Raw genomic sequence first — 15,450 nt, 5'->3', positions numbered from 1 at the left:
GTTCCGCGGAACAACTCCAACGGGCTGACGGTTAAGTGCGGTTGTCCGTACGGTGAGCGGCTGGGAGATGACGGAAGGAGTTGCTTCGCCGATCCGAACGCGGAACCTCCGGTGCAGTCCTGTCCGAACACGTGGGACTTTACGTGCAACAACCAGCGGTGCATCCCGAAGAGCTGGATCTGCGACGGAGACGACGATTGTTTGGATAATAGTGACGAGGAGCAGAATTGTACAAGTAAGTATTCAGGGGAAGCTCTATTAGTGACTGCTGGTGTCAAGTGGCTCCCGGTACCAAGCGGCTTCCGATACCAAGCGGCTTCTAGTGCCAAGCGGCTCCCGATGCCAAGCGGTTCCCAGTGCCAAGCGGCTTCCGGTGCAAGCGGCTCCCGTTGCCAAGTGGCTCCCGGTGCCAAGTGGCTCCCGGTGCCAAGTGGCTCCCGGTGCCAAGTGGCTCCCGGTGCCAAGTGGCTCCCGGTGCCAAGTGGCTCCCGGTGCCAAGTGGCTCCCGGTGCCAAGTGGCTCCCGGTGCCAAGTGGCTCCCGGTGCCAAGTGGCTCCCGGTGCCAAGTGGCTCCCGGTGCCAAGTGGCTCCCGGTGCCAAGCGGCTCCCGGTGCCAAGCGGCTCCCGGTGCCAAGCGGCTCCCGGTGCCAAGCAGCTCCCAGTGTCAAGTGGCTCCCGGTGCCAAGCGGCTCCTGGTGCCAAGCGGCTCCCGGTGCCAAGTGGCTCCCGGTGCCAAGTGGCTCCCGGTGCCAAGTGGCTCCCGGTGCCAAGTGGCTCCCGGTGCCAAGCGGCTCCCGGTGCCAAGCGGCTCCCGGTGCCAAGCGGCTCCCGGTGCCAAGCAGCTCCCAGTGTCAAGTGGCTCCCGGTGCCAAGCGGCTCCTGGTGCCAAGCGGCTTCCGGTGCCAAGCGGCTTCCGGTGCCAAGAGGCTCTCGGTGCCAAGCGGCTCCCGGTGCCACGCGGCTCCCAGTGTCAAGTGGCTCCCGGTGCCAAACAGCTCCTGGTTTCAAGTGGCTCCCGGTGCCAAGTGGTTCCCGGTGTCATGCGGCTCTCGGTGCCAAGCGGCTACCGGTGCCAAGCGGATCTCGGGGCTGAGTGGTTCTCGGTGCCAAGTGGCTCCCAGAGCTAAGCGGCTCCCGGTGCCAAGCGGCTCCCAGAGCTAAGCGGCTCCCGGTGCCAAGTGGCTCCCGGCGCCAAGCGGCTCTCGGTGCCAAGCGGCTCCAGGTGCCAAGCGACTCCCGGTGCCAAGCGGCTCCCGGTGCCAAGTGGCTCCCGGTGCCAAGTGGCTCCCGGTGCCAAGTGGCTCCCGGTGCCAAGTGGCTCCCGGTGCCAAGTGGCTCCCGGTGCCAAGCGGCTCCCGGTGCCAAGCGGCTCCCGGTGCCAAGCGGCTCCCGGTGCCAAGCGGCTCCCGGTGCCAAGAGGCTCCCGGTGCCAAGCAGCTCCCAGTGTCAAGTGGCTCCCGGTGCCAAGCGGCTCCTGGTGCCAAGCGGCTTCCGGTGCCAAGAGGCTCTTGGTGCCAAACAGCTCCTGGTTTCAAGTGGTTCCCGGTGCCAAGTGGCTCCTGATTCCAAGTGACTCCTGGTGTAAAGTGGCTCCCGGTGCCAAGAGGGTCCAGGTGCCAAGCGGCTCCTGTTGCCGTACTGCCGATTAACTAACCGTCTCTTCTTCCTATCCCCAGAACCGACTTGCGGAGCGAACGAGTTCCAGTGCAAATCGGGTCGGTGCATCCCGCTGAACTTCCGATGCGATCACGAGAACGACTGCGGTGACCATTCGGACGAGTTCGAGTGTGGCAACGTGACATGTGCTGCGTCCCAATTTGCCTGCGAGAATGGACGTTGCATTCCGAACATCTGGAAGTGCGACAGCGAGAACGACTGCGGCGATGGATCCGATGAGGGTGATTTCTGTGCGGAGAAGACCTGCGCGTACTTCCAGTTTACGTGTCCACGGACGGGGCATTGTATACCGCAGAGTTGGGTGTGCGATGGAGATGACGATTGCTTCGACAAGCAGGACGAGAAGGACTGTCCGCCGATCACGTGTTTGGCCAATCAGTTTAAGTGCAATGATCTACGGCAGTGCGTGGAGGAGACGTACAAATGCGACGGAATTCCGGATTGTAACGATGGAAGTGACGAGCTTGGGTGTCCGACGATGGAGCCGAATCAGTGCAACCTGGAGAAGCACTTCCGGTGCAAGTCTTCCGGAGTTTGTATTCCGGTGGCGTGGCATTGTGATGGATCTAACGACTGCGAGGATCACTCGGATGAGGAGGACTGCGGCAAGATCACCTGCCCGAACAACTTCTACAAGTGTAAGAACTCCAAGTGCGTCTACAAGTCGTACATCTGCGACGGTAAGGACGATTGTGGTGATGGATCTGATGAGAGTACTGAGCATGCTTGCGTAACGCCACCGCTGAAGTGTCCGCATGGTCAATGGGCATGTCCTGGAATAACCGAACGCTGCGTCAACCTGACTTCGGTTTGCGATGACGTTGAAGACTGCCCTAATGGAGCTGACGAAGGCTTGGGTTGCGACCTGGCTCAATGCACACATCAAACCGGCCTGTGTTCCAACGGTTGCCAGAAGACTCCTTTGGGAGCTCTCTGCATCTGCCCTCCAGGAGAAGAACTCGCTGCGGACAACTTTACCTGTCAAGATCTTAACGAGTGCGATCCTCCGGGCCTGTGTTCCCAGATCTGTACCAACACTAAGGGATCCTACTTCTGTTCTTGTACGGATGGCTACATCCTAGAACCGAACAAGCACACCTGTAAGGCGGTGAACCACTCGTCGGCCTTCCTGATCATTTCCAACCGTCACTCGATCTTGGTTGCGGACTTGAACGAACAAGGCCTCGAACGGGTACCGATCATCGTAGAAAACGTGGTTGCCACTGCTTCCAACATGCACACCGGCACGATCTTCTGGAGCGACATGAAACTCAAGAAGATCTCCCGGTTAGATCGCGGTCAGGAACCTCGGGAGATCATCTCCACCGGCCTTGATCTGGTTGAAGGCCTGGCGTACGACTGGATAGGTCAAAACCTCTACTGGCTGGACAGCAAGCTGAACACGATTGAAGTCTGCAGCGAGAATGGGTCAAATCGCTTGGTCTTGGTTCGCGAGAACATCACCCAACCTCGTGGAATGTGCCTGGACCCGAGCCCGAACGCCAAGTTCCTGTTCTGGACCGACTGGGGTGAGAACCCCCGCATCGAACGTATCGGCATGGACGGAACCATGCGTGAAACCATCATCAACACCAAGATCTACTGGCCCAACGGACTGACCCTGGATATTTCTACGCAGCGTGTCTACTTCGCCGACTCCAAGCTGGACTTCATCGACTTCTGCTACTACAACGGCACAGGTCGTCAACAGGTGCTAGCCGCTAGTCACTACCTACTGCACGCCCATTCCCTCTCGCTGTTCGAGGACACCCTCTACTGGACGGACCGGCAGCTGAACCGAGTTCTATCGGCGAACAAGTATCGCGGCAGCAATCAAACCGTAGTCAGCCACCTAATCTCCCAACCGCTATCGATCCACGTCCACCATCCGTCCCTCCAACCGCTGTACGAAAGCCCCTGCAAGATGGCAACCTGTCAGCACATCTGTCTGCTCAGCCCGTCGGAGAAATCCGGCTACTCCTGCAAGTGCAAACCGGGCTACAAGTTGATGACCGACGGACGCTGCGTCGAAGAGGAGAACGCCTATCTCATGGTACTCCGGAACAACCAGATCGTGGACGTGCCCTTCAACGGTGGTGACGTCCGTGCCGGAAGCATGATCCCAGTTGTGGGTATTGAGAGCGGTATCAGCGTGGATTACGATCGCAAGGGAGAGACGCTGTTCTGGGTTCAGGGCAAGGAGGAAGACGACGAAAACTGCACGATCTACATTACGCCGTACGGAGGAGGCAACAAGACGCGTTTCTTGGGCGTGGACAACGGACTGGTCGGAGCGGCCTACACGATCGCGTTCGACTGGATCGGAAGGAATCTGTTCATTGGAAACCGGCTGGCGAGTAACATTGAAGCAATCAAGGTTGATGGGAAGGTCAAGTACCGAACGGTTGTGCTGGTCAATGACGGTAACAGGACTTCGGTTTCCAAGCCGAAGCAGATCGCGCTTGATCCTACCAATGGAAAGATCTTCTGGATCGACGAAGGTGGTTATGGAGTGCCGACCAAGGTCGCCATGGCCAATATGGATGGATCGAATCCAATGATCTTGGAGGAAACTGTGCAGTTCCCGGAGGCGATCACCCTGGATATCGAGAAGCGGATGGTGTACTACAGTTCGCAGCATCCACCGGAGGTAGTGTCGATCGATTACGATGGAAACAACAAGAAGACAATTCTGACAGAGCAGAATGGAATCTCCAAGCCGAGAGGTCTTGGTGTCCTGGAGTCCAGACTGTACTTCATGGATCCGGTGTACGAGAAAATCGTACGCGTAGATCTTCCCAACGGAGATAACCCCAAGACCATCATGGACAACGAACCGGATCTGAAGAACATGATCATCTACAAGAAGCGATCGATGCTGCAACATCCCTGCATGATGAACAACGGAGGTTGCGAGCACATCTGTATTCCATACGACAACGGAGCTCGGGTTTGCGCTTGCGGCATGGGTTACAAGAAGGACAACGAGGTATCCTGCAATCCGTACAAGACGTTCGCCGTAGTTTCCCAGCTGGACATGACTCGAGGATACAGTTTGAAGGATGCTTCGGAGGCCATGGTGCCGATCACCGGCGCTGGTCATCACATTCTTCACGTGGATATTCTGTACCGCGAGTCGTGGATCTACTGGGTTGAGTACAACCGCGGTCACTGGAACGGAATCTTCCGTATTCGCCCGAACGGCACCGAACTGCAGGGCATCATCAAGGACGGTATCGGAAGCAATGGAATCCGAGGCATCGCCATCGATTGGGTCGCCGGCAACATGTACTTCACCAACGTATTTCCTCATGAAAACTACGTCGAGGTCAGTTGGCTGGATGGTACGCACCGGAAGATCATCGTGAAGACTACCAACGACGCCCCGCGAGAGCTGGCGGTGAACCCTATCAAGCGACTGCTCTACTGGATTGACTACGGTCAGTACCCTAGGATCGGAAAGTGCTATCTGGACGGCTCCAACTGGACTCCGGTGGTCACCTCAGGTATTTCCAACCCACGAGACTTGACCGTGGACATGTTGACGCACGACGTCTACTGGGTCGACTCCAAGCTGGACATGATCCAGAAGATATCCTACAACGGCGGAAACCGACAGGTCATTCGCCGTAACTTGGCGAACCCCATGGCAATCGCTGTCCATCTGACCGACATCTACTGGGTCGATCGCAACCTGTTGACCGTCTTCAAGGCCACCAAATTCCCCGGAAACAACACTCTCCCGGAGAAGGTCCGCACCAACCTACAGAAGCTGCGGGACATCACAATCTACGACATCAACAACCAACCCACCGATGACAACAACCCCTGCCTGCGACTCGGAAACGGCGGCTGCGACCAGCTGTGCTTCAGTTTTCCGCCAGAGTCCAACCAGAAACCGAACTTCAAGTGCGACTGTTCCGTCGGACGTCTATCCGCTGATGGTCGCCGTTGCGAACTAGCCGACGAGTACGTAGTGTTCTCCACGCGAACGGAAATCCGAGCGATCGAGCTGAACCCAGCTTCCACCAACGTACCATTCGCTCCGGTCGTCAACCTAACGAACGTCGTCGGCCTTGACTTCGACTACGCCGACAACAAGCTGTTCTTCACGCAAATCCGACCATGGGCCAAGATCGCGTACACCAAGGGCGACAAGCCGGATGCCAGCAACATCAAGCCGGTTATCACCCGAGGTATCAATCCGGAAGGCATAGCGTACGACTGGACGCAGAAGAAGATCTACTGGACGGACAGCTCGAACAACTCGATCTACGCGATGAACATGGATGGATCGGACCTGGTGATGATCACCCGAGTTGAGAGACCACGTGCGATCGTCCTGGATCCTTGCAACGGCACGCTGTACTACACCGATTGGGGCCGATTCGGCACTTCGGGTAAGATCTTCCGGACGACGATGGCCGGTTCGCTGAAACGTGCGATCATCGATAAGGATCTGTCGCAGCCTAGCGGTTTGGCGATCGATTACGACGAGAGGATGCTGTATTGGACGGATGCGGTGCGGGAGAAGATCGAGAGATCCAGGTTGGACGGCAAGGACCGTGAAGTGTTGGTATCGGCCACAATCTATCCGTTCGCGATCACCGTGTTCCGGAACTACATCTACTGGACGGATCTTCAGCTGAGGGGTGTCTACCGAGCGGAGAAGCACACGGGTGCGAACATGATAGAGATGGTGAAGAGGTTGGAGGACTCCCCGAGGGATATCCACGTGTACAGTCACAGCCGGCAGCAGTGCCAGGCGAATCCGTGTCTGCAGAACAACGGTGGGTGTGCTCAGAGCTGTCACCCGGGGTTGAACGGAAAGGCCGAGTGCAAGTGCGACGATTCGACCAAGCCGGTCAACGAAGGCAGGATGTGCGCTCCGAAGAACCATACGTGCGATTCGAGCAAGTTCTACTGTCAGAACGGCAAGTGTATTTCGAGGATGTGGTCTTGCGACGGGGATGACGACTGCGGAGATAACTCCGACGAGGACACGAACTACTGCGCGTTCCATTCGTGCGGACCGAACGAGTTCCGGTGCAACAACGGACGGTGCATCTTCAAGTCATGGAAGTGCGATCACGAGAACGACTGCAAGGATGGATCTGATGAGGAGAATTGTTCGTACCCACCGTGTGTGGATGGAGAGTTCACGTGTCTCAACGGACGCTGTATCCCGCAGAGTCAGGTGTGCAACGGAGTCAACGACTGTAAGGATAATGCCACTTCGGACGAAACTCACGAGCGGTGTCCGAAGAATACGACTTGCCCGGCGAATCACCTCAAGTGTGACAAGACCAACATCTGCGTGGAACCGTACTGGCTGTGCGACGGAGATAACGACTGCGGAGACAACTCGGACGAAGATCCGCTGCACTGTGCGCAGCGCACGTGTCCACAGAACAGCTTCCGGTGCCCAAATCATCGGTGCATTCCGGCCACGTGGTACTGCGATGGAGATGATGACTGCGGCGATGGAGCTGACGAGCCTCCAGAGTACTGTAAATCGGAAGGCCGGACGTGCTTCGGCGACCTGTTTACGTGCGACAATGGCAACTGTATTCCACGGATCTACATCTGCGATGGCGATAACGATTGTTTGGACAATAGTGACGAAGATAACAGGCACCAGTGTAACGACAGGAAGTGTGACGAGGAGACCGAGTTTACGTGTAACGAGAACAAGAACTGGGCTCGGGCACAGTGTATCCCGAAAAAGTGGATCTGCGATGGTGATCCGGATTGCGTGGACGGAGCCGACGAGAATACGACGTTGCATAACTGCCCGACGCCTCAGCCGTGCAGCGATGATCAGTTTACGTGTACCAATGGTCGGTGCATCAATCAGGTGAGTGGGGGTCTGGGAAGGTCATTGAAACTTAAAGGACATTAAGGTTTCCAAATTATCCTGGAGTTTAGATCTTGAAGTTCTGCAAGTTCTATAATATCTTGCAAGGTTTCTAAACTATTTCAAAACATTTTCAAGTGCTATAGCCCCCCGGAGAATTTCATGTAAGACCCACTGTAAGACTAAGTACTCCGAATTGTCCTGGAAAACCTTCAATATCCTAAAACCGTCCAAATCTCAGTGTCTTAGTAAACCTCACGTTTCGCAGGGATGGGTATGCGATCACGACAACGATTGCGGCGACGGTTCGGACGAGGGCAAGAACTGCAACAGCCAGTACAAGACCTGTTCGACGCAGGAGTTCACCTGCCAGAACTTCAAGTGCATCCGCAATCAGTACCGGTGCGACGGGGAGGACGACTGCGGTGACCACTCGGACGAGGTGGACTGCAAGAAGGAGAACAATACGTGTCCGCAGGGTAAGTTCACCTGCACCAATGGGCAGTGCATCGATAGCCATCTGGTGTGCAACAAGGTGCCGGATTGTTCGGACGAGTCGGATGAACCGCTGCACTGCAACGTGGACGAGTGCGCCAAGGTGGAGATCCACCGGTGCGGTCACAAGTGTGTGGATACTCCCACTGGGTACTTCTGCGATTGTAATTCTGGGTATAAGTGAGTATTGCGGAGAAGATGGGAGTATTCTGGGGGTTTCTAACACTAATTCATCGATCTCTAGGTTGTTGGAGGATGGTAAGGCCTGTGCGGACATCGACGAGTGTATCGAAACGCCTGGAGTCTGCTCTCAGCACTGCTCCAACACTCCAGGATCGTACTACTGCAAGTGCGACGATCGGTACTACGAGCGGCAGAACGACGAACATACGTGCAAACGTAAGGACGCTACGAAGCCCTGGTTGATCTTCAGCAACAAGTACTACGTGCGGAACATGTCCGTTGACGGTCATCAGTACAACCTGATCCACCAGGATCTGATGAACGTGGTGGCGATTGATTTCGACATGAAGGAAGAGGAGATGTACTTCTGTGACGTAACGGCCAAGACGATCTTCAAGTCGAAGTTCGGATCGATCCGGGATGACGTGAAAATCGAGAAGGTTCCGGTGATCAAGCATGACTCTCATGGTCTGGAAGGTATTGCAATAGATTGGGTTGGTCGTAAACTGTATTGGTTGGACAGGCATTCCAAGAACTTGGACGTTTCCGAGTTGGACGGCACGAAGCGTAAGACTTTGAGGAGTGGAGTCGTTGATCCTCGGGCGATCGCGGTGCACCCCGGAATCGGCTATCTGTACTTCACTTCGTGGCATCTGCAGGCCTACATCGCCAAGATGGGTATGGACGGATCGAACTTCACCCGAATCCTAACCTGGGAGCAGGACATCGCTTGGCCGAACGCTCTGACCATCGATTACTTCACCGATCGAATCTACTGGGCGGACGCTCACTTGGACTACATAGCGTTCTCCGATCTGGAAGGTCGACATCGCCACATAGTTCTATCCGGAAACAAGGTCCCGCACGTCTTCGCTCTGTCCGTCTTCGATGACAACCTCTATTGGACGGATTGGAACCTGAAGGCGATCATCCGCGCGAACAAGTTCACCGGACAGGACTTCACCATCATCAGAAATACGACGCACAGACCTTACGATGTCCACATCAGCCATCCGCTGCGGCAGCTGCCATACAACAACCCATGCGGCGCAACCAACGGAGGCTGCACCCATCTGTGTCTCCTTGCACCGCCCCTGGAGTCGACCTACCTGAACGTCGAAGGCTACATCGAAGAGGGCGCCCCGAGCTACAAGTGCGCCTGCCCGAACCAGTTCTACCTGGCGCGGGACTCGAAGACCTGTATTGCGAACTGCACAACCGGTCAGCACCGTTGCGGCGGCGTCGACGAGAAGTGTATTCCATGGTTCTGGAAGTGCGACGGCGAACCGGACTGCAAGGACAAATCGGACGAACCGGAAACGTGTCCGGCACGGCACTGCCGGGCGGGAACCTTCCAGTGTAGCAACGGAAACTGCACCCCGTCGACGACGATCTGCGACGGTACGGACGACTGCGGCGACGGCAGCGACGAGCAGAACTGCGACCTGCCGTGCCCGGTTTCGGACTTCAAGTGCCGCTCGAGCGGACGGTGCATTCTGGACAGCTGGAAGTGCGACGGCGACGCGGACTGCAAGGACGGCAGCGACGAGGACCCGGAGATTTGCCGTAAGTTTTAGGGTGTTGATAGATCGGTGAAGGATGTAAGTATCACGAGTTTTTTTCCGACCATTCTAGACAAACGAGCCTGCGATCCGGACACGGAATTCAGCTGCAAGAACGGGCGCTGTATTCCGAAGCTGTGGATGTGCGACTTCGACAACGACTGCGGAGACGACTCGGACGAGCCGGCGTACATGTGTCGTCAGCGGAACTGTACGACCGGGTGGTCGCGCTGTCCGGGTCAGTCCAACTACCGGTGCATTCCGAAGTGGTTGTTCTGCGACGGTAAGGACGATTGTCGGGACAATAGCGATGAACTGCCGGAGAACTGCCCCAAGTGCAACACGGAGACGGACTTCAAATGTAACAACAACCGATGCATTCCGAAGTAAGTTGTTACGGGGGGTGTTCAACAAGGAGGGTGGATATAACCGCGTATTCTACGCTTTTGTTTCACAGGCAATGGATGTGTGACTTCGCGGACGACTGCGGAGACGGAAGTGACGAATCGGACGCTCAGTGCAAGGGCAAGTACCGGGAGTGCTCCGAGTCGGAGTTCCGCTGCGGCAACGGTAAGTGTATCTCCAGTAGATGGCGTTGCGATCACGAGGACGACTGCGGCGACAACAGCGACGAGTTCAACTGCGAAGGCTTCCAGTGTAAGAACGGAACGTTCCAGTGTAACTCGGGTCACTGCATTGCTTCGTACTTCCGGTGCGATGGTGATCGTGATTGTCGCGATATGTCGGATGAGATCGGATGTCCGCCGAGGTTCCCAGGAGGTCGGTACTGTCCGGAGTCGCGGTTCCAGTGTGCGAACAACCTTTGCGTGTCGCCGTCGGATCTGTGCGACGGTACGGATGATTGCGGAGACAATTCGGACGAGGCCACTTCCGTGTGTACGAACTTCAACTGCGATACGCTGAGGAGGTTCCAGTGTGCGAACCACCGGTGCGTTGCGAGGTATCAGATATGCGACGGAGTGGACAATTGCGGAGACGGATCGGATGAGAATAACATGACACTGTGTGCGACTCGGCAGAAGCCGTGCGACCTGTACACGCAGTACCAGTGCGCGAACAAGAAGTGTATCGATCGGGCGCAGATCTGCGACTACGCAGATGACTGCGGAGACAGTTCGGATGAGTTGGGCTGCCACCATACGAGTACCTGCTCGGCGTTGACAAAGGGCGGTTGCGAGCATCACTGTCACAACTTAACAGACGGAGGCTACATCTGTGCATGCTATCCAGGATTCATCATCGATGGGGAGAACAAGAAGCACTGCCTGGACATAGACGAGTGTGCAACGGGAACTCACAAGTGCTCGCACATCTGTACGAACTTGAACGGTACTTACGCCTGTTCGTGTCGCGATGGATTCCGCTTGGCAGATGCCGTATCGGGAGTTTGCAAAGCAGTGAAGGACGACGTGACGGTTGTGTTCAGCAGTGGTCCGGAGATTCGAGCGTACGATCTGAAGATCAACGATCAGTTCGACGTGATCGCAGGAGAGAAGAGGATCGAAGCCTTGGATTACAGTCCATCGACACAGATGATCTTCTGGGCGGACAGCTACGACAAAACGATCAAGCGAAGCTACATGGTGAACGCCCGGAATGGGGAAGTCAAGATCGGTTTCGCTCAGGATCTGAACATGAAGGGTAACTCGAAACCGACGGCGCTGGCCGTGGATTGGGTTGCGGACAATTTGTACTGGGCCGAAACGGATCGTACGGGATCGAAGCCTAGGGGAAGGATCATGGTTGCCAAGACGGACGGACGGTATCGTAGGGCTTTGGTGAACGCTGGATTGGAGGTTCCGACATCGATCGCTGTGGATCCGCAGCTTGGACGCATGTTCTGGGCGGACGCTGGATCCGCGCCGAAGATCGAGGTTTCCTGGATGGACGGCTCGAAGAGGCGACCACTGATTACGGAAGCCATCCGGCATCCGGCGGGGTTGACCATCGACTACTCGCAGGATCACATGGTCTACTGGGTGGACACCAAGCTAAACACGATCGAGGTCATGAAGCCGGATGGTTCGATGCGCCGGTCGATCCTGAAGGGCGAGATGCTGAAGCATCCGGTGTCGCTGGATGTGTTTGAGTCGTTCCTGTACTGGATCACCCGGGACACCGGCGAGCTGCTACGACAGGACAAGTTTGGCCGGGGAGTGCAAGTGGCGGTGCAGCGAAGCCTTGCCAATCCTTCGAGTTTGAAGGGTGAGTTTGGGGTGGGTTGGTTGAAAAGAAGTTTAGATGATCATGTGTTTGTTTCTTTTGTAGTCTACCACGATCTGCGTTACAACACCTCGCTGAACAATCCGTGCTTCAAGAATGTGTGCACGCACTTGTGCTTGCTGGTTCCTGGTGGTAGGCGTTGTGCCTGTCCGGACAACACCGTCCAGCAGACGTCCCATCGTAGCACGGTGGAGGTTGTGTGCGACGCACGTAAGTATCCTGGAGATTCAGATGTTTGAAGGTGTGAGTTTTTACTTTTGATCTTCCCATACAGCTTCCGAGCATGCCAGACCGTTGCCGCAGATCTGCCCGTGCCAGAACGGTGGCCAGTGCCAGGAGGACGACAGCGGCAACGGGCTACAGTGCATGTGTCTACCGGAGTTCAGCGGACAGCACTGCGAGTTCTACAGCGAACGGATGTTCGGATCCACCCCCGGCAGTGCCGCGGCGATCTACATTCCGATCCTGGTGGCCATCCTGATAGCGGCCACCGTCGGGCTGTACTTTATCATCAAGAAGAGGCCATTGTGAGTACTTATCGGATGTTACTGGCGAACAGCGGATGATCTTCCTCTCGTTTGTTTACAGCGGCAAGCCGAGCCTGACGTCTTCGCAGAGCGTATCGTTCCGGCCGGGTACGAACGTGGAGTTCAACTCGCCCGATTTCCCCTCGAATCGGCCGCCGACCGGGGTGATACCGGCCGGCGGTGGCGTAGCGCCACTCGACGGCTACAGCCTGGACACGCTGAGCACCAAAAACACGGACTTCAGCAATCCGATGTACGATGCGGTGCAGTCCGGAACGACCGATCCCAGCATGGGTAACGGATCAGGTGAGTTTCGTGAGTAATCTGTTCCCAACCATCTTAGCAAACTACAGTAAAATCACTTGGCATAATACGGGACCTTACGGTGCAATACTTACCGGAGTTCTGGACGTGGTTCTGGATCCTTCTCTCTTATTTCAAGTTTGATGGGAGTCGAAGTCGAAGTTTTTTACTAAGTCTTCATGCCCATCAAAAGTACAAGGGCGCTTGTTACACTAGCGATGCATATCGATAGTCGTTTCTTTCCGTGAAAATTTTCTTTGTTGACAACCTGTCAAATGTGAGTTTAGTTGCCACGACTATATGCCCTACGATCTTTTTTATTTTTGGTTCATCGTATCCTAACTAACATTTATCGATGAAAAACGTTATTCCACTAACAAGGAAACAGAGCCGTCCAAAATCGCACTCAAATCTAACGATTTTGATCACATTTGTAGGAATCTACGAGGTTCCCATGGATCCCAAGGGCAGTAAAGCCGTAAGTGGGCCGTTCACGGAACCGGTTTCGGCCATTCTGGCGCCCAGTAGCATAACGCACCGTACGTCACCGCAGCTAAATCTGCGTCCGAAGGAGCTGAGCCCTTCGTCACACGACACCGGCAAGGATACCCAACTGCTGGTGGAAGAGGACAAATCCGAGTGCTGATAGGGGGCACTTCAGTCCCTGTAATCCGAAAACCGTGACACAAGAACACGCACACTTCCACCCATACAACACAAACACACGCAGACACACATAACAGAGGAGGAAAGAGTGATGATCAAACGTACACCAAGAAGGCGACACCACGCTCGCACTTACACAAACGCACTGTACACAAACACACACTGGACGAAAAGTGCACGCCCAAAGCGTGTGGAAATATTTATGACTCTTTTTTAATTGGATTTTAACCTTTTGTTGATTGGAGCCAAGCTCATGATGATGTGGAAGAGTGCGCCGGATGCTACTAAAATCGATCGAACATTCCATAATGGGTTGAACAGAATAGTTGTCTTATTCATATTTATACACACCGATACGGACGCGCGCACGGACGTACACGCACACACATACGCACACAAGGGCAAGAGCGTGACCGGGCTTTGTAAATTGAGAAGAATATTTTGACGAAACGTTTGTACATAGACAATCTAAGTGTAGTATCGTTAAATTTTTAAAAACTGATATTTATATACATTTAAATGGGAAAACGCGATTTGTCTAAAGAGCTGATTTGAGGAACTTCCCCGGGGAAACCGAGACAAGCATACACATACACATACGGACAGAAAAGAAAGCATCACTTTTTTTTTTGAATGTTTTGAATCTTTTGAAAAGAGTTGCCTTCTGACAGTAGTAGTAAAGCTGTTGTAACAACTATTGATGACTGATTGTGCAATCCAGAGTGACTTTCTTTAAACATACACACAAACACACACAGTACCGCACACATACATAGAAGAATCTTCTCCAGAGGAAAAAGATCTGAGACAAAATGGTTGTTTTAAATTTGTTCGCGCGAGCATGTGAGACAGAGAGTGTGCGAGCGAGCAGATGAGCGAGAATGAGAGCGATAAATATAGATATTTATCACACAATCACATTTAAAGTGTAAAAGAGGTGATATTCCAAGAAAACAAGAAACACATTCCTTCAGAGAGAAAGAAAAAAAGTCAAGAATTCAAACATTCAATCGATCGATCAAGTTATACAGTCCAGATATCCGTCCAAAAGTAGCAAGAGAATCATTCCCCCTGAATTTGACGGATCACCAATAAAAGTCCGCAATCAAAAACCGTTGGAGTGAGAGAAAGAGAGCTTATCACCGCACTTTTCCGTCGAATGCCGCAAGGCATACTGCGATTGAGCCCCCTAAGCGAAAAAAAGAGGAGACGACCGTCTCCGTGTAAACTATATGAAACAAGTACTAATTATTACCCGTGAGTTCGTTCTACATTACAGTTGAGTAACTGAAAGTGAGTGATTTCCTAACTAATGCCTTAGTAAGAGCATCAGCCTGAGACAGATATGTAAGAAAGTTTTTATACGCGCATACACTTTATTGGGGAGGGAAATCCCATGAAAATATAATATGGCGAGACTGCTTTTCAAATGGAGGAAAAGCCATAAAGGGAACAGTAAGTTGTAGGAATAAAGACCAACCACGACATATCCGTTATAGCGCAGGCAATTCTGAGAAAAGACGATAGAAAGCAATATTTGAAAGACGGAATTAAGGTGAGACAGACAGACGGAACACACAACCCGGAAACAACAGTTGCGAGGCGAATGTGTAATAATACATTCGTCGCCCGAATCGGGAAGAGAGACAGAGATAATTATTTTAAAGAACTGTTTTAATAAAAATATTTTAAAGATACTGTTGAATGGCTTTTCCAATTTTTCTTAGGCAATCCGAAACTCTCCTTTGGTAGCCAGAAGTGGCAGAAATTACAGATCAGTTTACTTAAGAGTTGAAATCTTCCGCGACCCATGCGGCCAATCCTTCTCGCAGGTCGATACGTGCTGTGGAACACACTTCTGGGCCCATAACCTGTTGAAACTATTCCACCGTGGTCCAAGCAAGCCATAGCAGGGCTAGCACTATCGATGACCGTT

General features: G+C 53.9%; 1 protein-coding gene across 1 annotated transcript; it reads left to right on the top strand.

Annotated features, from left to right (window-relative positions):
- On the top strand, positions 1-15,211 carry LOC109415314 (low-density lipoprotein receptor-related protein 2; the record flags this gene model as incomplete). The annotated part of the gene is given in 10 exon segments (XM_062843680.1): positions 1-235; positions 1,677-7,534; positions 7,803-8,209; positions 8,274-9,778; positions 9,848-10,160; positions 10,232-12,000; positions 12,064-12,228; positions 12,293-12,545; positions 12,607-12,851; positions 13,286-15,211. Coding segments are annotated over 10 exon segments (10,959 nt in total), but the record flags the coding sequence as incomplete, so codon positions are not given.
- Positions 15,212-15,450: the final 239 nt, after the last annotated feature.

The sequence above is a fragment of the Aedes albopictus genome, unplaced genomic scaffold (assembly GCF_035046485.1).
Source record: "Aedes albopictus strain Foshan unplaced genomic scaffold, AalbF5 HiC_scaffold_448, whole genome shotgun sequence".
Classification (NCBI taxonomy): domain Eukaryota; kingdom Metazoa; phylum Arthropoda; class Insecta; order Diptera; family Culicidae; genus Aedes; species Aedes albopictus.
The sequence above is the reverse complement of the archived record's forward strand: the minus strand, read 5'-3'. Positions and strand labels throughout refer to the sequence as shown.